The sequence below is a fragment of the Hemiscyllium ocellatum genome, chromosome 18 (assembly GCF_020745735.1).
Source record: "Hemiscyllium ocellatum isolate sHemOce1 chromosome 18, sHemOce1.pat.X.cur, whole genome shotgun sequence".
Lineage (NCBI taxonomy): Eukaryota > Metazoa > Chordata > Chondrichthyes > Orectolobiformes > Hemiscylliidae > Hemiscyllium > Hemiscyllium ocellatum.
The window spans coordinates 51620473-51644922 of NC_083418.1; the positions used below are offsets into that span (position 1 = coordinate 51620473).

The following is a 24450-nucleotide window of genomic DNA, read 5'->3' on the forward strand; positions in this document are numbered from 1 at the left end:
TAATGTTAAATTTCACATATTTGAGGTGAAAGACATTATTACAATTATCAGGCTTGGAAACAAGGATTGGAATACAAACAGCAGCTTTTGGCAGAGGACAGGAGATGGATTTGCAACTGAAACAAGGTAAAGGAAGTTAAAAATCACACAACACCAGGTTATAGTCCAACAGGTTTAATTGGAAGCACTAGCTTTTGGAGCACCGCTCCTTCATCCACCTGATGAAAGCTAGTGCTTCCAATTAAACCTGTTGGACTATAACCTAGTGTTGTGTGATTTTTAACTTTGTATAGCCCAGTCCAATACCGGCTTCTCCAAAGGTAAGGGAAGTGATTTCTCAGCCTCTGAAGAATGAAAAAGGCCCAGTTGTTCAGTTGATTGTAAGGAAACATCAGAACAAGAAAATTTAAAAGACAAGAGAAAGTATTCACCACTGTTGAGGACACCAATCATCAATCAAATAAATTTGATCCCAGATTAAAATCTTTCACATAAATGGACACCCTAAGAATTGTAAACTGTGAATTATTTTATTTCTGTTTTAGAATGGGCACAACCCCTCTTTAACTTTGTACAGGTGCGTATTTATGCTTTAATATTTTATTTTTTGTCAGGGTTAGCCAGATAAATTACTTCCTTTCACTCATGAAGACCTGTGATTTAGATTCTTTTTGTTTCTGGAGCACTAGTTAACTCCATTCTAATTACAATTTGCTAAACCTTGTGTGAAAAAGAATATAAATCTTTGATATTGCTAATGGACGAGATTGACAAGAGGGGAACTGATTTACTCCTGCTCACTTGATTGGAACAATACAATATGCAAACTATCAACATGACTATTTTTGGGAGCTTGTTATGTAAACTTTGGCTGCCACATTTCCAACACTAAAATTCATTTCAAATATACTTGCTTGGATATAATGCACTTTGGGTAAGAAATGCACCATGGTATTTCCATCATTGAATTCTCCACCATCAATGTTACTGTTCATTAGAAACTGAAATGGAGTAGCCATACAAATACTGTGGCTGTAGGAGCAAGTTAGAAACTAGGAATTCTGTGGCAACTAATTCACCTCCCAACTCCTCAATGTCTATCCCACCAACTACAATGCACAAGTCAGAAGTATGATGCAATTTTGTCCACTTGTCTGATTGATCCAACTCCATCAACATACAAGAAGCTCAGCTCTACTCAGGATAAAATAGCCTGCTTAATTGGCACACTTTCCAATATTGTAAATATTTAATCCCATCACAACTGGTATACAGTCACAACAGTGTGTACCATCTACAAGATGCACTGCAGTAACTCACCAATGCTGCTTTGACAGCATCTTCCAAACCCAAAACGTCTATCATTTAGGACAAGGGCAGATCATATAAGGGAAGACAAACACCTGCAACTTTCCCTACAATCCACACAACATTCTGTTGTTCTTTCACTGTTATGGGCTCAAATTCCAGAATTACCTTCCTAACAGTTCTGAGTGTCCCTAAACACCAAGACTGCAGCATTTCCAGGTAGCTCACTCTACCTTCTCCAGGATAGATAATAATGGGCAATAAATCTGAGCTGGCAAGTGACCCACACATCCAATGACTACGTATAAAATACCTTTCATTGAAAGACCAGTAGAAAATGTGGTTTTACAACTGGAGGCATAGAATACAAAATTGAAGAAGAAATGGTTAACTTTGTACAAACCACTAAACCACAGTTAGAAACTACGTGCAGTTTTGGAGGTCACATTAGTGCAAAGTGGTTGATTTACCTAGATGTTATTTTGGAGGCATGAGGACAGGCTGGACATACTTTCAGAGTGGGTACAGGAAAGATTGTTTCCTTTGGTTGGGGAGTCAGTGCTGAGGAGGTCATCACTTTAAAGTTGTTATTAAAAGACTGAGGATAGCATTTTGTGAGATGTTATTACACAGAAGACTGTCAGAGTACAGAATATTTTACCAAGGGGAGGTATGAGGCAAAAATCAATATATCTTTTAATGAAAAACTGGATAGTTACTTAAGAAAAAGTAAGAGATCATAAAACTATCGGGGTGGAGTGGTAGCAATAGCATGTAATTGAAGAAGGGCTACAGGAAGAGACAGGAACAGTGAGATCAGTGGGACCAGGGATACAGGGAGACAGCTGGGCAGCAGAGTTAGTTTTGGATTCATGTAAAGTTCTTCAGGAGAGAGCAGGACAGTAGCATCAGTTTGTATAAACCACCATCTAATTGGCTATGCCATTCAGTTTGATATTGATGTAGCAAAGAATTGGCACAAATGCAACGAGCTGACAGTCTCCTACTGTTATAAATCCTTAAGGTTCTAAATAGGAAAAAAATCTCTTGTCAAACAAGTTACACAGAGACATTTTAGGTAAACTTTATTTTAACAAAATCAAGTATGTGGGACTATACAGTACATTGTGTTAGCTTAAACGTGCAAATCTTTACATGGATATTGATATAATATGATAACATTCAGACATGGAGGAAGAATATTATTTTGTTACTTTCATATGTTCTCAGTGCTTTGGTGGAGGACCCTTGCCCAATCAATTCCACTGCTCATAAATATTGCACTTTACAACAGGCCTATAAATTTAAGTATTATCTTATTATCTTAGAATAAGGACATTACCATCGCAGTCACTGCACACAATTATTAATCTGGCATTTTTAATTTTTGTGTAAGGTTCAGTTCAGCATAATATTAGCTATTTATTATTTAAATTTGCCATTAATTAATCCAGGACAGCTGAGAACATATACAAAATGTACCAACATATTTAACTGGACCAGCCACGTAAATATTGTGACTACAAAAGCAGATCAATGGTTGGGATGTCTGCAGCAAATAACTCTCCTCCTGACTCCTCAAAGCTTGTCCACGATTTACATAGCACAAGTCAGGAGTGCGATGGAATACTCTCCACTTGCCTGAATGAGTGTAGTTCTATTGACCCTTGGGAAGTTGTCATCAACCCAGGACATATCAGCCCACTTGAAGAGCACTCCTTCCATCACTAGCACTCAGTGGCAGCAATGTGTACCATTTACAAGATGCAGTGTTGCAGATCATAAAGGCTTCTTCACAGCACCTTCCAAACCCAAAACATCTACCACCTTGTAGCAGATGAATGGAAACACCACCACCTGTAAGTTTTCCTGTAAGGCATCCACTCTGATTTCAAAATATATTGTCATTCTTTCCCTGTTAATGGGTCAAAATTCTTGAACACCCTTATCAACAGCATTCAAGTGTCCCTACACCATGTGGACTGCAGTGGTTAAGATGGCAGCTAGCGCCACTTTCTCACTGGGATTAAATGTTGGCTTTGCCAGAAACTCTCACATCAAGTGAATGAATAACAAAAAGGTGGATTTATGTACAGTTGCCTCTCAGCTAACACCTAAGCCTCTTATCTTGCTTCTATGATGATTTTTAAAACCATAAAACAAAGGTGAAAAATTACTTGTGGGTTTGCCCCTGAATTAAGCAAGATCATTATAAAAATGAATTGTCTGATCACAAAAGATGGCAAACGTTGGGGTTGAAATCTCTGCTGGGATTTCTCCAGATTCTTTCTTCACACACTGATCTTCCTAAATAGCTGTGGCAAGAGATGAGGTAAATGCCCCCTGATCTGTTGAATCTCCAGTTGGGAATGCTCAGGTGAGGATGGGGTATATCATTCAGGATGGATCAATGTGAGGCAGTGAAGACAGCAGTGACTTGCACTAACATTCAGGTTCTAAATTCAGGGTAGTAGAAGGAATAGAGGGTGAATGTTGTAACCCAGATTAAAAGTCTGAGGAGAAAGTGAGCCTGGATAGGAGATGGCAGAGCAGATCTGATTCTTTGGAGATTTCAGTTTGTGTCCTTATTTTCCTTTTTCTGTTTATTGTTTCAGGTCCCTCTTAAGAGGCACAACAGTTCGAAGTTCACGTTGCAATGTACTAACAAGTGAAACTCCTCACTCTTGAAATAATTATTAAAAGTGAAGGTTCAAAAACCATAGGGAGTGTGGAAGGTCTCTCTGAACATTAATTCATCAGGAATGAACCAATAGATTCTCCTCACCCATCAATGAAAATGCTTCTATCCCTAAACTGCCTCTCGGTTGTTACCTCCCACTCCCTTTTCCAAGCTTTTATTCCATGTGTAAAGAAAAAAGAGCTGGATTTGACATTGATTAGCTTGAACTGGTCTTTTATTAATCAATTTGAATTTGTTCTCCCTTATCTGGCTCTTCTGGTTTAATTTGCAGTCTTTATTTATTTTAACAAACTGTTTAAGATCACTTCTCAGATCTCTCCTTTCAAAACTGTCTTTCCAGTATTTTCATTACTCTGACCCTTTGATGCTCTTAGATATGCACTCCTTCTCTGCTCTGCCTCCAGTGTATGAGTGTTGTTCCATTGTTTCCATTACTGGAACATGACACAATGGTCCAAGGTGGGGCTGACTAGAGCATGGTAGAGTTTGATCACAACCAGTGTTGGCCTGTCCTATTTTGGGTAATTTGTCATGAAAAATTAAAATCAGGTAGGAACAATAGAAACAATATAACTAAAGTTAAAAATCACCTGATTTGTCTTCCAGCTAACAGAACTAAAATAGGAAACAGTTTGCAACAAGATTGTTCAGAAGTATGAATATTTAGTTACACCCATTAATCAATATTTAAACACAGAAACAATCAAATGATTAAACACCTTTTAGGATAAAACAGTTAAATAATTTGAATTTCTTAGAGGGCTATGTAAACTATGCTGTTCCTAGTTGTAAGTTAGCAGCTGCTCACTGTGTTGGTGGATGGTTCAAGCGACGATGGTTCTATAAATGCCTGTGTTCACACGCCTTTAGAAGTCTTGTGAAAGCTGTCTCCCTGGTGTTTGATTGTGGAATGATTTGTGCTCTCGCTCCCCCAGAAATTCAAACTTTCCCTTACACCTGTGCTCGATTCTTGTGTCGTGATCCTGAGAAGGGCCAGAGATATTTCTGCACTGCCGAGCAGCTGCTCTTCCTGTTTGGAGTGTCCGATAGATCACTGCACGGATAATGGATGGAGCTGAAGATACTGATGAGAACAGCAAAGAATAGGACCACAGCCCCCACAATCCAGATTGCACTGCGATGTCTCAAACACTTTGGGCACAGTCTGTCAATCAGCTCTGAAACTTCTTCAAACTTACTGTGAGAAGGGGAATGAGAGAGAGAGATATACAGAGAAGGGGACCAGAGAAATCAAGAGAGGGAGAGATAGACAAAGAGAGATCCAGAAACAAAGAGATGCCAAACACAGATTAAGCAAGACAGAGACAGACAAGAAGAAAGGAAGACAGGGTGAGGAAACAGATAGACAAATGAAAAAGATAAACACAGAAAAGAGATAGAAGAGAGACAGGATAATGAATGTAGAGGAAGTAAGAGATGGAGAAAAAGAGCGAGAGAGAGAGAAAGAGAGCCAGGGAATGAGTGAAGCAAAAAGAAAGCGATAGAGTGATAAAGAAGAACATACAAGCAAAAAAGAGATGAAGAGAGTAGTAGAATGGAACAAAAGAGACAGAAGAAGACAAGAGGGCAGAAGAATGCAGAGGAAGAAAACAAAGAGAGAGTGAAAAAGATAGTAAAAGGGATAGAGTGTCAGAACAGAGAGCAGATGATGGCAGGGAGGTAGAAAATAACAAAGAGATAGAGGGAGAGTGAACATGAGAACAAGAGACACAGAGACAAGTAAAGACAGAGAAAAAGAAAATAAAACAAAGTTAGAAATTGGGACAGAGTGGGAGAGGCAGAGTTAAATAGTCAACAAAGTAAAGCATGAGAGACAGAAACAGACAGAGACACCATTTTTTATTACTTGCAAAAGATGAGTGAACATCTTTTCTCAACTCAATCTCTGGAGCAACTCAGGTGCATTTCCCTCTTTGATTTATTGAGCTAGAACTTTGTGCTCACAGACTGAACCCAGAGCCCCTGTGGTGCCAAGAGCAAAGGACTGTGTAGTTGTGTAGCAGTCCTATATGATCAGAGTGACCTGGGATTGCAGAGGAACTGTGGGAAGCTCAGGATTCTAAAGGCATCTGTGCACTGACAGAAACAGTGCGACATAAACTAAGCATTTTATGCCCAAAATATGTAATCGGGAGAATGGGTATATTTTAGAAAGTAAATGAAGTATAAGTTTTTGTTTACAGGAAGTGATGAAACTGGTGCAATCTGTTATCAGACAAAGCAAGGACTTTAATCAGCACTTAGATGTTATCAATATAAAAGTTTCATTATTACTTTACCCAGAAAGTTCCTTCCACAATGCAGCCTTCAATCCAAAGTGACCTCCCATGTGTACTACTCTGGTGAGTACTCCAAACTAACATCGCTGACATTGCCAGTTATGTAGGCTTGGGATGTATAAAACATGATTGAAACATAATTGAGCTGAGAGGAAATAATTTTCACTTCTGTACGTTTCTTAGAATCAGTGTTTTTATTATCCTCCCATCTGGACCCACAAGCCTGTTACTATTCAATTAGATTAAGACTAACCTGCAGCTTGACTCCACTTACCTGTTTTCTTTCTGTTTTCCAGAACATGCTATCAAAGTAAAACCTATAGATTTCAGTCTTGAAGGATCCATGCATCCCAAAACTTGCAAATCATCAACAGTTTTTTTTTGGGAGAGTGTTCTAAATTTCCACTACTCTGAAGAGGTGTTTGGTGATATCACCCCTGAATGTCTAATACAACCTTGGTTCTGAATAATCCCCATCCAGAGGTAAATTGTTTCTATCTACTTTATTGCATTTTTCAACATCTTAATCCTTCAATTAATTAATATTTTCGATTAAACTGAATATACGTTCAGTATATGCAAGCTGTCCTCATAACGGAATGCCCATTTTGTCCAGTATTGTTCTGGTGAATCTGCAATGCAATCCCTCCAAGACCAGCGTACCCGTCCTGCCAGAACAATTTCCATTTAATGGGTTAGGTAGGCTTTGGTCGGCGCAACATCGAGGGCCGAAGGGCCTGTACTGCGCTGTATTTTTCCATGTTCTATGTTCTATGTTCTCATGTTCCCAAAGCATCAGCCCAGGCCTCTGGTACAATATTTTCACCACTACCTCACTGTCTCTTCTGGGGATTCAAATCTGGGGTATTGAACACTGAATCTGGGATATTATACCCTGAATGCTTAAAATCAGCTTGTGTAATTTGTGATGTGCCATATTAAACTGGGGACAGAACAATATATTGGATAGAAATCCCATAAATAACGCAGCAAACCTTTTCGTTAGAATGATAAAAATTTCAGGAACCCACCTGCATTTCCTTGCTTCTTTGAAGCTGATTTCTGGTTGTTTCTCTGTGTTGTGCTCCTCTACCTTCTCAGGGATGTCATGCAACTCCTTCTGCTCCTGGCTGAGTTGGGCTTTCAAACCTTCTTGGTAACTTGGAGGCAAAAAATGTTTATAAAACTTTGCACAACTTTTACATCACATTGCATTGACTATAAATACAGATAGGGAATGGTTGTTGTGTGCAGTTTGGGTGCAATGTCCACACAAGCCCACACAATATCCTGCACCGATATTAGTACAGCCCTTTCTCGTGCTACTGAGACAACCTATTGGGGAAACTCAGACAAACTGCAGCAGGCAATTCAAAGCTCTGGAGAAGTTTTCACAAGATTAGTCAAATCAAACAGCAAGGGGGTGTGCCCAAACGTAGTGTCCTTTAGTAAGCCAACATTAATCAGTTAAACCAACTCTGCTAATATATCGCTCTTGTGCCTGACATTAGAACCTGAAGTATCTGCTCTACTTGGAATTTGATAATGACAGGAAACTCTCAGGATTCCAGTGGAAGCACTTTAGCTACGCCTTCAAAGCCTCCTAGTAGCTGTTAAATATTAGAGCAGAAGTTAAGATGTTGGGAAGTGTGCACAAACCTACAAAGTACTCATCCACCTGTCCCTCCCAGCAACACCTGCCTTACATGTGACAGTGGGTGCAGATTGCACATTGCATTTATCAGCAAGTTTAGAAGCCATCATTCCGGACAGGAAATAAGTCATCCTTGATTCCAAGGACTGCCTGAAAAGAGGTTTTTAATCTCACCAATCAATGATCATTTCCACTAGTATCAAGAGCGAACAAATACAAGTATTTCCATTGATAGCACCTTTAACGCTGTAAAACATTGGACCCAAGATTAATTACTCAGCCATATAATAAATTCTTAGAACAGATGATCAAAATATTGGGCAAAGAGGCAGGCTTAAGGGGCTCCATAAAGGAAGACAGAGAAGTGGAAATGGGGCAAGGTTTAGAGAGAGAATTGCAGAGTTTAAACCCAGCAACTAAAGGAATGGCTGTCAATGGATGAGTGGTTAAAGCAGGGACGCTCAAGCAGCCTGAAATAGAAAAGTGCAAACATCTCTGACTATTATGAAGCTGGAGGAGTTTGAAGCAATTGGGAGAGGTCAGCTAGTTAAGGGATTTGAAAAAAACGATAAGAATTTTAAAATCAATGCATTGACTTACTGGGAGCCTTTCTGGAGCAATGAAGGGACAAATGGATGTCTGATTTGGATGTGAATGCTCTACATAAGGAGCTATCAAAGGACTTCCATTATTCCCAAGATTCCATTATGGAGATTTATAGAAAATGCAGCAAGAGAAATAGAACAATGTTGGGACTGAGAATGGTTGACAGGAGAATAAGTTAAACTCCTGAGCTAATGGATCAGAAGCAGGAGGGTTTCCTGACGAGTACAGGAGGGTTTCCTGACACAATATGTAGACAGGCCAACAAGAAGTGAGGCCATACTGGATTTGGTTCTGGGTAACGAACCAGGCCAGGTGTTAGAATTGGAGGTAGGTGAGCACTTTGGGGACAGTGACCACAATTCGGTGACTTTTACTCTAGTGATGGAGAGGGATAAGTGTGCACTACAGAGCAAGAGTTATAGCTGGGGGCAGGGAAATTATGATGCGGTGAGGCATGACTTAGGATGCGTGGCTTGGAAAAGTAGGCTTCAAGGGAAGGGTGCAATTGATATGTGGAGCTTGCTCAAGGAGCAACTACTGAGTGTCCATAAGTATGTACCTGTCAGGCAGGGAGGAAAGGGTCGTGTGAGGGAGCCATGGTTTAATAAGGAATTGGAATCCCTTGTTAAAGGGAAGAGGGCGGCCTATGTAAAGATGAGGCGTGAAGGTTCAATTGGGGCGATTGAGAGTTATAAGGTAGCCAGGAATGATCTAAAGAAAGAGCTAAGAACAGCAAGGAGGGGACATGAAAAGTCCTTGGTTGGTAGGATTAGGGAAAACTCAAAGGCTTTCTATAGGTATGTCAGGAATAAAAGGACGACTAGGATAGGAATAGGTCCCGTGAAGGATAATAGTGGGAAGTTGCATGTGGAGGCTGAAGAAACTGGGGAGACACTGAATGAATACTTTTCGTCAGTATTCACTCAGGTACAGGACATTGTTGCCGATGTGAATATTGAGTCACAATTAATTAGAATGGATGGCTTTGAGATATGTAGGGAAGAGGTGTTGGAAATTCTGGAAGGGGTGAATGTAGATAAGTCCCCTGGGCCTGATGGCATTTATCCTAGGATTCTCTGGGAAGCAAGGGAGGAGATTGCAGAGCCATTGGCCTTGATTTTTATGTCCTCGTTGTCTACAGGAATAGTGCCAGAAGACTGGAGGATAGCAAATGTGGTTCCCTTGTTCAAGAAGGGGAGTAGGGATAACCCTAGTAACTATAGGCCGATGAGTCTTACCTCTGTTGTGGGCAAAGTCTTAGAGAGAATTGTAAGGGATAGGATTTATGAACATCTGGATAGGAATAATGTGATCAAGGATAGTCAGCATGGTTTTGTGAAGGGCAGGTCGTGCCTCACAAACCTTATTGAATTCTTTGAGAAGGTGACTAAGGAGGTGGATGAGGGTAAAGCGGTAGATGTGATGTATATGGATTTTAGTAAGGCGTTTGACAAGGTTCCCCATGGTAGGCTACTGCAAAAAATACAGAGGTATGGCATTGAGGGGGAGTTGGAGGTTTGGATTAGGAATTGGCTGGCTGGAAGAAGACAGAGTGTAGTAGTTGATGGTAAAGGTTCATCTTGGAGTGCAGTTACTAGCGGTGTTCCACAAGGATCTGTTTTGGGACCATTGCTGTTTGTCATTTTTATAAATGACGTGGAGGAGGGGCTAGAAGGTTGGGTGAGCAAGTTTCCGGATGATACGAAAGTCGGTGGAGTTGTTGACAGTGAGGAAGGATGTGGCAGGTTACAGCGGGATATAGATAAGCTGCAGAGCTGGGCAGAAAGGTGGCAAATGGAGTTCAATGTAGCTAAGTGTGAAGTGATTCACTTTGGTAAGAGTAACAAGAAGATGGTGTACTGGGCTAATGGTCGGATACTTGGTAGTGTGGATGAGCAGAGGGATCTTGGTGTCCATGTACACAGATCTCTGATAGTTGCCACCCAGGTAAATAGTGCTGTGAAGAAGGCATATGGCGTACTGGCTTTTATTGGTAGAGGAATTGAGTTCCGGAGTCCTGAGGTCATGTTGCAGTTGTATAAGACTCTGGTGCGGCCTCATCTGGAGTATTGTGTGCAGTTTTGGTCGCCATACTATAGGAAGGATGTGGAGGCACTGGAACGGGAGCAGAGGAGGTTTACCAGGATGTTGCCTGGTATGGTAGGAAGATCGTATGAGGAAAGGCTGAGGCACTTGGGGCTGTTTTCATTGGAGAAAAGAAGGTTTAGGGATGACTTGATAGAGGTGTACAAGATGATTAGGGGTTTAGATAGGTTGACCATGCGAACCTTTTTCCATGAATGGAGTCAGATATTACGAGGGGGCATAGCTTTAAATTAAGGGGTGGTAGGTATAGGACAGATGTTAGGGGTAGATTCTTTACTCAGCGAGTCGTGAGTTCATGGAATGCCTTACCAGTAACGGCGGTGGACTCTCCCTCTTCATGGGCATTTAAACGGGCATTGGATAGCCATATGGAGGATAGTGGGCTAGTGTAGGTTAGGTGGGCTTGGATCGGCGCAACATCAAGGGCTGCAGGGCCTGTACTGCACTGTATTTTTCTATGTTCTATGTTCTAAGCACCTTTTGGGGTTTTACCAAACAGCACTAAGTAAGAAGATCACTAGAATCCTGAATGGACCCAAGGAATGGCTGTTGTCATATCTGAGAGTCTGTATTGTCTTTGCAGAGTAATGGGGAGATTCAGCACTCAGCAGACAACACTTGTGTGGATTGTGAGGGTGGTTTTACCTCTATATATTCTACTCCATTCTCTCCAGGCATCAGGAAAATCTTACCCTTTATTGTAAGCTTCCTCTTCAATCTTGGCTTTTGTCTCTGAGCCGGTTATCTCGACCTTGACCGGTTGGACTTTGCCGGGAGCAGGACATTCATTCTCCTTATCAGCATTCTGCTTCCCGCTTTATACATAGGAAACAAAGAATTCAGCTTCACTGTTACAGGAAAATGGAAAGAGATGAAGCTTACCCAGCACTGAACTTGCGGAAAGATATGCATCTTGAGCAGCAGCAGTGGATCAGCGACTTATGTCTATGAGTCATAAGGTGCTGAATTAAAGTCTTGTTCCACGGCTTAAGAATAAAAATCAAGTTTGAAGCTTTTGTTCAGTACTGAAGGAGTGCTGCACTGTTGGAGATGCCATTCTCAGAAAGACATTAAACTGAGGCATCCAACTGCCTGCTGGGATGGACGTTAAAGATTCTAGTGCACAATTTTGACCGTGTCCAGAGAAGCAATGTTTGGTGATTTGGCCAAAATGTATCCTCAATCAACACCACAAAAGCAGATTATCTGATTATTACTGAGTTTAAAATGGAGTTTGATTCATTGTTGTCACAAGTATTGAGATACAGTGAAAAATGTTGTTTTGCATGCTATATAGGCAGGCTGTATCATACAAAGTCCATCAGGGTAGCAGAACAGAGTGCAGAATATGTTACAGCCTCAGAGAGGATGCAGAGAAAGATCAACACTAAAATTTGAGATAAATAAGTTTAAATGCATATGAACAGATTCAAGAAGAGCTTCTTCCCTGCTGTTATCAGACTTTTAATAGACCTCTTCAATGTTAATGCTTATCTCTCTCTGCACCTTCTTGACAGCTGTAAAATCATATCCTGCACTCTGTTCTGTTACCCTGCTGCATTTGTGTGGTATAATCTGCCTACAAAGCACATCAGACAACATTTGCACTGTACTTTGGTACACATGACAATAATAAATCAAATCAAAAACCCATCTAGTTCACTCATTTCAAATCTCTTGCCATTCTTACCCTGTATAGGCCTCTGTGTAACTCCAGCCCCATAAAAATGTAATTGACACTTAAGCACCCTCTGAAGGGGCCTAGCAAGTCATTCAATGTATTAGCTCAGTAGTTCAAGAAAATAAGCCTTCCACCACCTTCCCAAGGAAACTAGGGATGGGCAAGGAATGGTAGCTTTGTCCACGATGCCCACATCTCCAGAAGAAATAAATAATTCTAAAAATTCTCAGATGATATTTAAACATTGTTGATGTACTCACTGTTCGGCGAGAGGAGCCAGTGTCGGACTAGGATACATGTTAATCCCACTGGAGCTGCTGGCATTGATGCTGCTGGAGCTACTGGGACCGATGGTGGTGGTAGTGACAGTGCTGGAGCTGCTGGCATTGTTCGTTGTTTCTGCCTACAAAAGAAGGAAACAACAAAAGGAAAAGTATTTGTCAACTAGGCTTTTTTGATGAGGCAGTTCAGGAATTTTTTTAATGTACATATTTATATTGGTTCAGGAATAATAGCTCAGCACTGAGACTTTGGTCACCTGCTGCAAATCTCCAAGGATAAGATTATATCTGCCATTGCCAATCCCTTCAAAGGTGTACACATATATAACATTGTGTTGACCTAGAGAGTTGATATGCTTCATTAAGCTATCAGCTGCAGCAGAAAGATGCTGAGCACAGCTGTGCTGTACAATGCTGAAAGGATTCCAGTTGAACACAATTAAGATTGCAAGAGATAATTCATCAAAGGTCTTCACAACAACGGTTAGGCTAAATGATATCAGCACACAAAAAGAGAACATGATGATATGTTGTGCTAATATCAGGAAACGCTGAAAACACTCAGCAATTTAGACATCATTTCCAGCAATAGAAAAGTAGGAAGTCACTGTTTCAGGTCAACAAACCTTTTACAGAAGGCAAAGCTTTAACCTAAAATGTTAGCTCTGTTTCACTCTCTACAGATGCTGCCAGACCTGGTGATTGTTTAGCATTGCCTGTTTTTATTTCAGATTCTCAGCATATGCAGTAATTTTCTTTTAAAAATAGATGTGCTTATATTGATTCCAATGTTGTTAAACCTATGAGAATTCAACGCAAGCAGTTCCTTCATCACTTGATGCATCTTGTTAAGAATCTCATCAAATGTCCTCTGTCAAAGGATCAGAACAGTGCTGGAAGAGGCAACTCAGCCTATCAGATCAATGATAGTCAGCTGTAGAGCAAATGAGTCAATCCCATTACCCCACTGCGCCCATATGGCCCCATTTGTTTATCTTTCTTAATTATCCATTCAATTTCCTTTTGATCAATAGATCACCATAGAAAGCATACTATCCAGGAGCATAACAGTCTGGTATGGCAATTGCTCCGCCCAGGATCATAAGAAACTGCAGAAGGTTGTGTGCATAGCCCAGACCATCACGAAAGATAACCTCCCATCCATGGACTCCAACTACACTTCTCATTGCTGTGGAAAGGCTGCCAATATCATCAAAGAGCCTTCCCATCCCGTCCAACCATTTCTGTCAAACAGAAGATATAGAAGTGTGAACACATGCACCAAAAGATTCAAGAACAGTTTCTTCTCTGCTGTTATTAGGCTGCTGAATGGACTCTCTAACTTCAAATAATGTTGATCTTGCTTTGAACACCTCCTGCGTAGTTGTTAACTTGTATGCCTGCTCTGTGTAACCACCCTATGATCTATATGTCCTTGTTTGCTGTCATCTGCCTACACTGCTCTCAAAACAATGCTTTTCACTGTACTAAGATACATGTGCCTACAATAAATCAAATCAAATCATAAGGAATTGGAACAGGAGTAGGTCATTCAGCCGAGGTCTATGCTACCATTCAGTAAGGTCACAATAATTTGGATTGTAGCCTTAGCCCATTTTCCTGCCTCCTCCCCATAATGTAGATTAAAAAGCTCTAAAGTCATCCTTGAATGTGTTCAATAGCTCAGTCTCCTGTACTTTCTGTGGATGAGAATTCCAAAGAACAACAACCCTCCAGAATGAGAAATTCATCCTGTTCACCATCTAAATGAGAGACACCTTATTTTTAAACTATGCTTCCTAATTATAGATTGCTCCTAAAAGGGAAATATCTTCGGATCATTTATTAAATTAAGCCCCTTCAAAAACTGACGTTTTCAAACTGATCACTGCTCAATCCTAAATGACAATGATTACAGACCCACTTTTCTTTATAAGATATCCCAGCAAACAAGCCAGTCAACTTTCTCTGAAATCCAGAGTACATACTTCCATAAGTTTGAGATCAAAATTGCGCGTATTACTCCAGGTGCAGCCACACCAATGCCCTGTCCAGCTGTAAAAAAATTAAATCATCGATTATCTTTTCTTCCACCAACCTCATAAGCAACAATTTCCAGGTCATTATCACCCAATGCATACAAAGCTCCTTCTCTCATCATCTTGTATCTCATGTTCAAAACCTTAATTCTGCAAAAAACTTAGTTTCTTTTGTTCATTCACACAATCCTACATTGTTATCTCGACCAGCATTTATTATTGATTCCTAATTGGCTTTGGGAAAATGGTGAGCTGCTTTCTGAAACCAGATATGGTCAAAACCTCAACTGTTATCTCCTCTGTTCCTCTTTAAATCAGGACCCAGAAAAGGGGATACATCAAGGCCCAATAACCATAACATGGGACAGGAGTGGGATAAGGTTAGGGGTGCAGGTCAGAAGCCACACTGGGGCCAGTGATTTCTGTCTATGCTCCTGCTTTCAACATACAAGGGTGCAATCTTCAGGATCCAGTGACTAATCCAACTTCAATCTGCTACTGCTTTCAGAACCACTTTTTAAAATTCCAGTTCTCTTTGCGTTCAATTCACCCATATCAGTGCTTTGTCATCATTTGCAAAAAGCAACACTATTTACTCCCCACTGCCATCACTCTTTAACTCTTCATAATTAGCTATTTCCTTCACCCCCCATTATCTTCATCTCTTACAATCATTACTTTTGAAAATGCTAATTAAACCTATTTTTCTTTATGTTGTTTACTAATATCTTTTTCATATTCCAGTAATCTTTGCATATTCATCATGTTATTTACTGTATTGAAAGCCCTAACTGAATCATATGTTTCTATTCTAAATATCAAATTAGATTCAATTTCTCCTTTTAACCACAGAGATATGACACATTCCACCTTTCATTTTTAGGTGCACATTTATATTCATCAGATCAACTTTCAGCTGGTTGTCTTTATATCAACGTTTTTGTTGGGTTACCCAATTACTCTCACTCACTGCTGTCTCCCTGTATAAATCAAAAATGTTCCCTTTCATTCATCAAATATTTGAAGATTTCTGTGATATTTCAACATTATCAAAAGCTAATCAGACATGCATTGATGAAAGATCAAAAGTGGAGTAATTAATTTTGAAAATAGCAAAGAAAATAAGGAGTTAATAGTCACAGTCCTTCATTCTTCCACAAACTTGCAATCCTGAACAAGGATTTATCAAAAAACCAACAGCGACACAATGGCTCAGTGGTTAGCACTGCAGCCTCAGAGTGCCAGGGACCAGGGTTCAATTCCAGCCTCTGGCGACTGTCTGTGTGGAGTTTGCACATTCTCCCAGTGTCTGCATGGGTTGCCTCCAGGTGTTCTGGTTTCCTCCCACAATCCAATAATGTGCCGGTTAGGTGAATTGGCCATGCTAAATTGCCCATAGCACTAGGTGCATTAGTCAGAAGGAAATGGGCCTGGGTGGGTTACTCTTCAGAGGGTCGGTGTGGACTTGTTGGGCCGAAGGGCCTGTTCCACACTGTATGGAGTCTAATCTAATCTAATCAGAGAACATTAAGGCACTTGCAAACTGGGTATGTCATTTCAAAATAGTGAATGTATGATTGTACAGTTTAGCATGACAAATAAGGCATGGGGAAGTTGGTTCCAGGAATGCTAAGAATATGTCAACGTTTCTGTTGGGTTACCCAATTACTCTCACTCATTGCTGTCTCCCTATATAAATCAAAAATGTTCCCTTTCATTCATCAAATATTTGAAGATTTCTGTGGTCTCTTACCACATGGAGTAGCTGACGTGAATAGCACAGACACTTTTAAGGTAAAACTAGAGAAGTACATGAGGGAGAAAGGAGTAGAAAGTTATGCTTGTAGGGGGAGATGAAATTAGAAAGGAAGATGCTTGTGCAGAGCACAAACAATGGCATGAAACTGTTGGGCCAAATAAAGTATTTCTCTAATGTTAATTATATTTAATTCAATGCAATTACATTATTTGTTATATGGCTCATACAAGTTGTCACCTTTTCTCTTAAACTCTGATAATAAGTAAGTTGTTGACTTACCATGGTGACAATTGCAGGCTGCCCAGGAAAGTTAATAAACTTTGGAACCACTGCTACACTGACCCTCCTGCGAGGTACAGTCTGAAAGAAAATATAACATTTGTAATATTGAAATGGTTAAATTCGTAACACTGAGCAACACGTCAGCAGGGATGAAACCTTCAGCAAAACTGGGCGCTAACACTTTAGAAAGAAAAGTGAACCATTGACACAGCTGCCCGATGAGCTGATGCTTAAGGACAATTCCACTTCCATTGCTTTTACTCTTCAATTATAAATATCAATGTTTTAGTCTGTGACCATGTAAATGGATTACAACCAAGGTGAAAAATTGTCTACCAGGTGGAAAGACGATGTTGCTATTAGTGAATCACTGTTTAATGCACTAGTGCAAAATTCTCCATCTATTTTACAGGGGCTTTAAACCCTCTTCAGTTTAAATTGATTAATGCTCCTCCTAAAATAGCCAGGCAGAGGAATCAGATAGAAATGTGTTGAGCGTTTCCTCATTAATATTACTGGCTGTCACTTCTACACTAAAGTGTCACAGAAGGTAAATCAGCAATGTACTGCCCCCAACAAATTGGAGCACTCACAATGATGTTTTTTTATTTCCAACAATATTTACATTGCCCTTAATTGTGATATTAAAAACTTAGCAACCACATCACGTAGCTAAATGTCAGTGAGTCATGGAACCTTTCTACTGAGCCCCAACCCTGCTTCATTGAAATGAATGTTTCTTTTGATGAGCACTAAAAATTGAGCAATAAAGGTACTAAAAAATAAGCAGCAATTTTCCTTGAGCAATTTTAGCCAAGGGGAAAGAGTATGAGGACAAAGGCCTAATTGGATAGCTCTTTCAAACAGCCAGGACAGATACAAAGGAAACATGGCTCAGGGATGGACAGGACTGGCAGCTTAATGTTCCAGGATACAAATGCTGTAGGAAGGATAGAAAGGGGAGCAAAAGAGGAGGGAGTGGCGTTTTTGATAAAGAATAGCATTACTGCTGTACTGAGGGAGGATATTCCTGAGAATACATCCAGGGAAGTTATTTGGGTAGAACTGAGAAATAAGAAATGGATGCTCACCTTATTGGGATTGCATAATAGACCCCCTAATAGTCAGTAGGAAATTGAGAAACAAATTTGTAAGGAGATCTCAATTATCTGTAAGAATACTAGGGTGACTATGGTAGGGGATTTTAACTTTCCAAACATAGACTGGGACTGCCATAGTGTTAAGGGTTTAGATGGGGAGGAATTTGTTAAGTGTGTACAAGACAATTTTCTGATTCAGTATGTGGATGTACCTACTAGAGAAGTGCAAAACTTGATCTGCCCTTGGGAAATAAGGCAGGGCAGGTAATTGAGATGAGTGTGGGGGTGAGCACTTTGGGGCCAGCGACCATAATTTTGTTAGTTTTAAAATAGTGATGGTAAAGGATAGACCAGATCTAAAAGTTGAAGTTCTAAATTGGTGGCAGGCTAATTTGACAGTATTAGGCTAGAACTTTCAAAGGCTAGCAGGGGGCAAATGTGTGCAGGTAAAGGGTCTGCTGGAAAATGGGAAGCCTTCAAGAATGAGATAACGAGAATCTAGAGAAAGTATATTCCTGTCAGGGTGAAAGGAAAGGCTGGTAGGTATAGGGAATGCTGGATGACTGAAGAAACTGATTTGGATATGCCAGTGTTGGACTGGGGTGTACAAAGTTAAAAATCACACAACACCAGGTTATAGTCCAACAGGTTTAATTGGAAGCACACTAGCTTTCAGAGCGACGCTCCTTCATCAGGTGATTGTGGAGGGCTCGATCGTAACACAGAATTTATAGCAAAAATTTGCAGTGTGATGTAACTGAAATTATACATTGAAAAATTGATTGTCTGTTAAGCCTTTCAACTGTTAGAATACAGCGATAGTTTCACTTCTTTCATGTGTAAATCACAAAACTTTTTTTTTAAAAGTTGCATTCTCGGGTTAGCTGTTAACAATGGTGACAGCTAGACAGTATGTTGAAGGTGTTAGCCCCTTGCGTTCTCTATCTATGACCTGATGTTTAGATTGATTCTAATTTAAAAAGTGAGATGACAGAGTTTTACATAAATTCATGCAGTTTTTGAGCTCAGAGTTCTACATGAATGTATGCAGTTTTTGAGCAAAGTGCAATGTAACTCTGCAATATAAATTCACCCCACAAAATATATGTGTGTGTGTGTGTGTGTGTGTGTGTGTGTGTGTCTGTCTGTCTTTGGTGGGGGTTGTGAGTGTGAGAAAGTGTGTGTGTGTGTCTAGTGAGTGCAGAGTGTCTTAAGTCTGTGAGGGGGTGCATGTGTGAGTGTGTGTCTATAAGGGTGTGTGTGGGTGTCTGTGTGCGCGTCTGTGTGTACCTGTGTCCATGTGTATGTGAGAGTGTGTGTGTGTGTAGGAATATCTGTGTGTGTGTGTATGTGTGTGGTGCAATGGTGATCACCTGTAATGTGACATGAACCCAAGGTCCCAGTTGAGGCCCTCCCTATGTGTACCAAACTTAGCTATCAGCCTCTGCTCGGCCACTTTCCTCTGCTGCCTGTCCCGAAGTCCACCTTGGAGGATGGTCACCTGAAGATCCAAGGCTGAATGTCCTGGACCACTGGATATAAAAGGGAGCTAAGGGGAAACCTTTTCATGCAGAGGGTGGTACGTGTGTGGAAGGAGCTGCCAGAGGAAGTGGTGAAGGCTGGTACAATTACAACATCTAAAAGGCATCTGGATGGGTATATGAATATGGGGGACTTAGAGGGATATGGGTCAGGTGCTAGCAAATGGAACTAGATTAGGTTGGGATCAGTATGAACTAGTTGGACTGAAGGGTCTGTTTAGTGCTGTGCATCCCTGATTTACCTCCTGTGCTGTTGATTCGTAGTTCATAAAATGTAAAAGTATACCATTAACAAAAATTGCTTACAACTACTTAACTCAAATTCTTTCCTATTATCTGTCTGTGCTCAATGCTGGGTTCCTACTTTTCACTTTGGAAGCATTAGCAAGTTTGAGTGGGTCAAAGTGGATTTTAAACATTGCCCTCCACCAACAAAGAGGTCAACTTGAAAAAATGAGGAAAAATTTGCATTTGTACAGCACCTTTCACAACCCAAGAAATCTCGAAGTCTTTGCCAATGAACTAGTTTTAAATTGTAGTTACTGCAGTTACTGTAGAGAGGTTAGATCACATAATTGACCAGAATGCTAGTTTTGATATTAAGACAGCTGGCTTCAAGTAATTGTGAAGGATGGCCACAGCTCATTGATCTATTAAGAAAGAGATTAGTTAGTCTGACAGAGGAATCTAAGCCTGTAATTTGTAAAAAAAACCGGATTAGTCCAACCTCTTCCTTAGTGAACATTTGGAGCATTTTACAAATGGGGGCTGTCATATCCACTAGATCATCATTTATCTAAAGAGAGAAACATTAAAGGAAGGCCCACCTTATCTCTCTGATTAACATGAAGGATCCTACAACTGCCATTCAAAGAAGTGGAAGAGAGTATCCAGTGGCAACAGTATCCAACAGTAATTGTTACCAAAAGCATCCAGATTAGATTAGATTAGATTTACAGTGTGGAAACAGGCCCTTCGGCCCAACAAGTCCACACCGACCCGCCGAAGCGAAACCCACCCATACCCCTACATTTACCCCTTACCTAACACTACGGGCAATTTAGCATGGCCAATTCACCTGACCCGCACATCTTTGGACTGTGGGAGGAAACCGGAGCACCCGGAGGAAACCCACGCTGACACGGGGAGAACGTGCAAACTCCACACAGTCAGTCGCCTGAGGCGGGAATTGAACCCGGGTCTTCAGGCGCTGTGAGGCAGCAGTGCTAACCACTGTGCCACCGTGCCGCCCTAATAAATGACAGATGCTCTGTCATTTATTACATTGCCATTTGCAAGAGCTTGTTGTGCATAAATTAGCTGCTGTCTTTCCTGCATCACAACGGTGACTACACTTCAAAAGTACTTCATTGCTATTAGCTCAGGGACATCCTCCTGAATTAATAATACATTTTCCGATACAGTAAAGATTCCTTCTGCTTACTTATCAAACATTTGTAAGTAACAATGAAATTATGTAGATTTTGATAGAGAAACTTCAATTGCTGTAATGGTAGCTGGGTGCTCAGTAACTGTTTTAAGGATGGCTAGATACTCCAATGATCTCTTCAACATGAAAATGAACTGGCTTTTGTGGTTTGGCGATCCTACCTTTCCCAACGTCAGTGACATTGATCGGGCTGTTCTGGGAACTCCATCATCTGAGAACAAAATACAAAAGAGTCAATTCTTGAAAGTGGGGTCAGATATTGTACCTTGTGATGGTGTGGGTATGCTCACTGAGTTGGGAAGTTGATTTGCAGACATTTTGACCCTGTCTAGGTGACAATTTCAGTGCTTTGGAGCCTCCTGTGAAGCGCTGCTGTACTGTCTCTTCTGGAATTTATTTGGTTCCGTTTCTGCTGCTTCCAGTTGCCAGTTCCAATTGTTTGTTGTAGTGGGTGTATATTGGATCCAGGTGAATATGCTTCTGGATGGAGTCTGTGGATGAGTGTCATACTTCTAGGAACTCTCTAACTGTCCTCTGTTTAGCTAGTCTTGTGATCGTTGTGTTGTCCCAGTTGAATTTGTGGTCCCTGTCATCTGTGTGTATGGCTCCTTGAGACAGTTGGTCGTCGCGTTTAGTGGCTAGTTAGTGTTTGTGGGTGCGTATTGTTAGTTATCTGCTTGTTTGCCCTATATAGTGTTTTGTGCAGTCTTTACATGGAATCTTGTAAATTACATTAGTTTTGCACATGATGGGTATATGGTCCTTTCTCCTGGTGAGTTGTCTGAGTGTGGCTGTTAGTTTATCACATGATTCAGAATGGTTGGCGACATCTGGCTGTTAGTTTGAGATGTTTTTTAATATAAAGTAGCGTGGCTAGTGAGTTAGGTCATGGCATGTCCAGGTCACTGTTGTTTGTCTGTTAGGCATCTGAGGATGAAGTTGCAGGAGTATCCATTCTTGGTGAAGACTCTATAGCGGTGTTCTTCTTCTTATTCCCTTCGTAGATCAGGAGTGGTACAGAATGTTGCAGCCCTTTTGAACAGTGTCCTAATGCAGCTTCTCTTGTGTGTATGTGGGTGGTTGCTGTTGTAAATCAAGACCTGGTCAGTGTGTGTGTGGTTTTTCTGTATACTTTTGAGGTGCATTCGCCTTTCTGTGGTTTTTGTAACATCACATTCAGGAATGGGAGTTGATTGTTCGTTTTCTCCTCTCTTGTAAATCTGATCCCTGTGAGAGTGGTGTTGATAATCTGGTCTGGTGTTCTTGATTTCTGTTCTCTTAATGACAATAAAGTGTCATTTACGTATCTGATCCAGAGTTTGGGTTGGATTTGTGACAAACAAACAATCTCAACATTAAAGAGAGAGAAGCCCTAAAAACACTCGAAAGTGACAATAACGTAATCATAATACCAGCGGACAAGAGCAGAATGATGGTTATCATGGACAAGACCAAATATATTCAGAAAGCAGAGAAACTACTTGCAGATACTGATACCTACCTACAGAGGGAGTTTGACCCCACGCCACATCTAACCATGAGAATAATAAACAATACACTACAGAACTTTCAAAAAAACAGACTAATAACCAGGACTGACCAACAAAGGATGAAACCAGAAAGCAACAACACTCAAAGTTTTTAAGATTACCCAAAGTACACAAACCAGACATACCATTCAGACCCATTGCCGGAAACGCCATTGCATAAACTAATAAAAAGAACTCCAACAAAAACTAAAACACCAGCAGATCCAAACACTCCATACAATCACCACAGGAATTCCTAGACAACATCAAGAGCATAGACACAGACAAGGACAAAGCAGTGGTCTCATTTAATGTAACAGCACTATTTACCTCAACTGACAAAACTCTAGCCAGAGAGTCAAGAGCCAACCTCCTGGACAGGCAGAAAAGACAACATGATGGGAAACCTATTAACAAGGACTGCATGCTTGACCTCACAATTCACATTCCACAACTAAATATACAAACAGATCAATGGAACACCTATGGGCTGCCCCATCTCTGGGCTCATAGCAGAGCAGTGATGCAAAGATTGGAATGAACAGTCCCCCCATAAATCCAACCCAAACTCTGGATCAAATACGTAGATAAAACTTTTGTTATCATTAAAAGAACAGAAATCAAGAACGCACATCAGATCATCAATACCATTCTCACAGGGATCAAATTGATGAGAGGAGGAAGCCAACAATCAACTCCCATTCTTGGATGTGAGGGTACAAAGAACACAGTACTGGAAAGTGTACAGGAAAGCCACACATACTGACCAGGTCCTGCACTACAACAGCAACCACCCACATACACACAAGAGAAGCTGCATTAGGAAACTGTTCAAAAGGACTGCAACAAGCTGTACCACTCCTGACCTATAAAGGGAATAAGAAGAAGAACACCTCTATAGAGTCTTCACCAAGGATGGATATTCCCGCAACTTCATCCACAGATGCCTCACAAACATGACGAGCCATGCTACCTTACATTAAAAACATCTCGAACTGACAGCCGGATTTCTCCAAACATTCTGAATCATGAGAGCCCATAAACCAACAGCCATGCTCAGACAATTCACTGGGACAAAAAACCCTATACCCATCATGTGCAAGACTAACATAATTTACAAGATTCCGTGTAAAGACTGCACAAAACACTATATAGGGCAAACAAGCAGACAACTAACAATCTGCATCCACAAACACCAACTAGCCACTAAACACCACGACCAGCTGTCTCTAGTAGCCATACACACAGATGGTTGGGACAATACAACAACCATAGGACAGGCTAAACAGAGGACAGCCAGAGAATTCCTAGAAGCATGGCAGTCAGCCACGGACTCTATCAACAAGCACATTCACCTGGACCCAATACACCCGGCCACTACAACAAACAACCTGAACCAACAACCTGAATCAGCAACTGGAAGCAGCAGAAATTGAACCAAATAAATTCCAGAAGACACAGTACAGCAGCGCTTCACAGGATGCTCCACAGTACTGAAGTTGTCACCTAGACAGAGGACAAAATGTCTGCAAATCAACTTCCCAGCTCAGCGAACATACTCACAACCACAACAACTGGCACCCGAGCTACAAATCTTTACACAAATATTGTACCTTGAGATTTTCTCTCATTGCCAGTTACCATAAATTTTAATATTCGCATTTCCAAGATCTAAATCTGTTTAGACCTAAATATATTGATTATGGATTGTACACTGAAACACCAGCACTATGTACACCTTTCTCCCAATCAGACAGGAAAATGGGGAGCCTTCTGCCTATTGTATCCATGCAGACGCTTTGAAAGTTCTGCTCCCTGTCTTCTTTCCCTCATAGTCCTGCCAATTCCAAAAAGGACAATGCAGCAAGTGAGAGATAGAAACACAAATAGAGCTGAGTGGCTTGAATGTCATAGGCTGGATACCAGTCCTCGGGTACTGTGAATTAAACCATCTAGTCACCCAACACTGAACTCCCTTTCATTATAGGCCTTTAAAGAAACTAAGATTGAATTTATCTGAATCACATTGTATCAGTGAGGATAATACATTTCAAAGAAATAATTCATGGACTCAACTATTGAAACTGGGTAAAAAAAATGTTGAAGATTTGAG

The 24450-nt window shown here is 40.7% G+C and overlaps 1 protein-coding gene across 6 annotated transcripts in view; it reads right to left on the reverse strand.

Moving 5' to 3' along the window:
• Window positions 1-2367: 2367 nt before the first annotated feature.
• Window positions 2368-24450, reverse strand: part of mrvi1 (murine retrovirus integration site 1 homolog) — a 120191-nt gene continuing 98108 nt past the window's right edge. For 3 of the 6 annotated variants that reach the window (XM_060838990.1, XM_060838994.1, XM_060838989.1), the window contains 6 exons: window positions 20970-21019; window positions 16715-16795; window positions 12617-12759; window positions 11368-11490; window positions 7341-7469; window positions 2368-5207 (listed from right to left, as the gene is read on the reverse strand). In XM_060838990.1, coding sequence (XP_060694973.1) covers window positions 4961-5207; window positions 7341-7469; window positions 11368-11490; window positions 12617-12759; window positions 16715-16795; window positions 20970-21019 — 773 coding nt within the window. In that variant the 3' untranslated portion in view covers window positions 2368-4960. The remainder of the gene's footprint in view (window positions 5208-7340; window positions 7470-11367; window positions 11491-12616; window positions 12760-16714; window positions 16796-20969; window positions 21020-24450) is intronic. The other 3 variants (XM_060838992.1, XM_060838991.1, XM_060838993.1) reach the window with 3 other exon arrangements.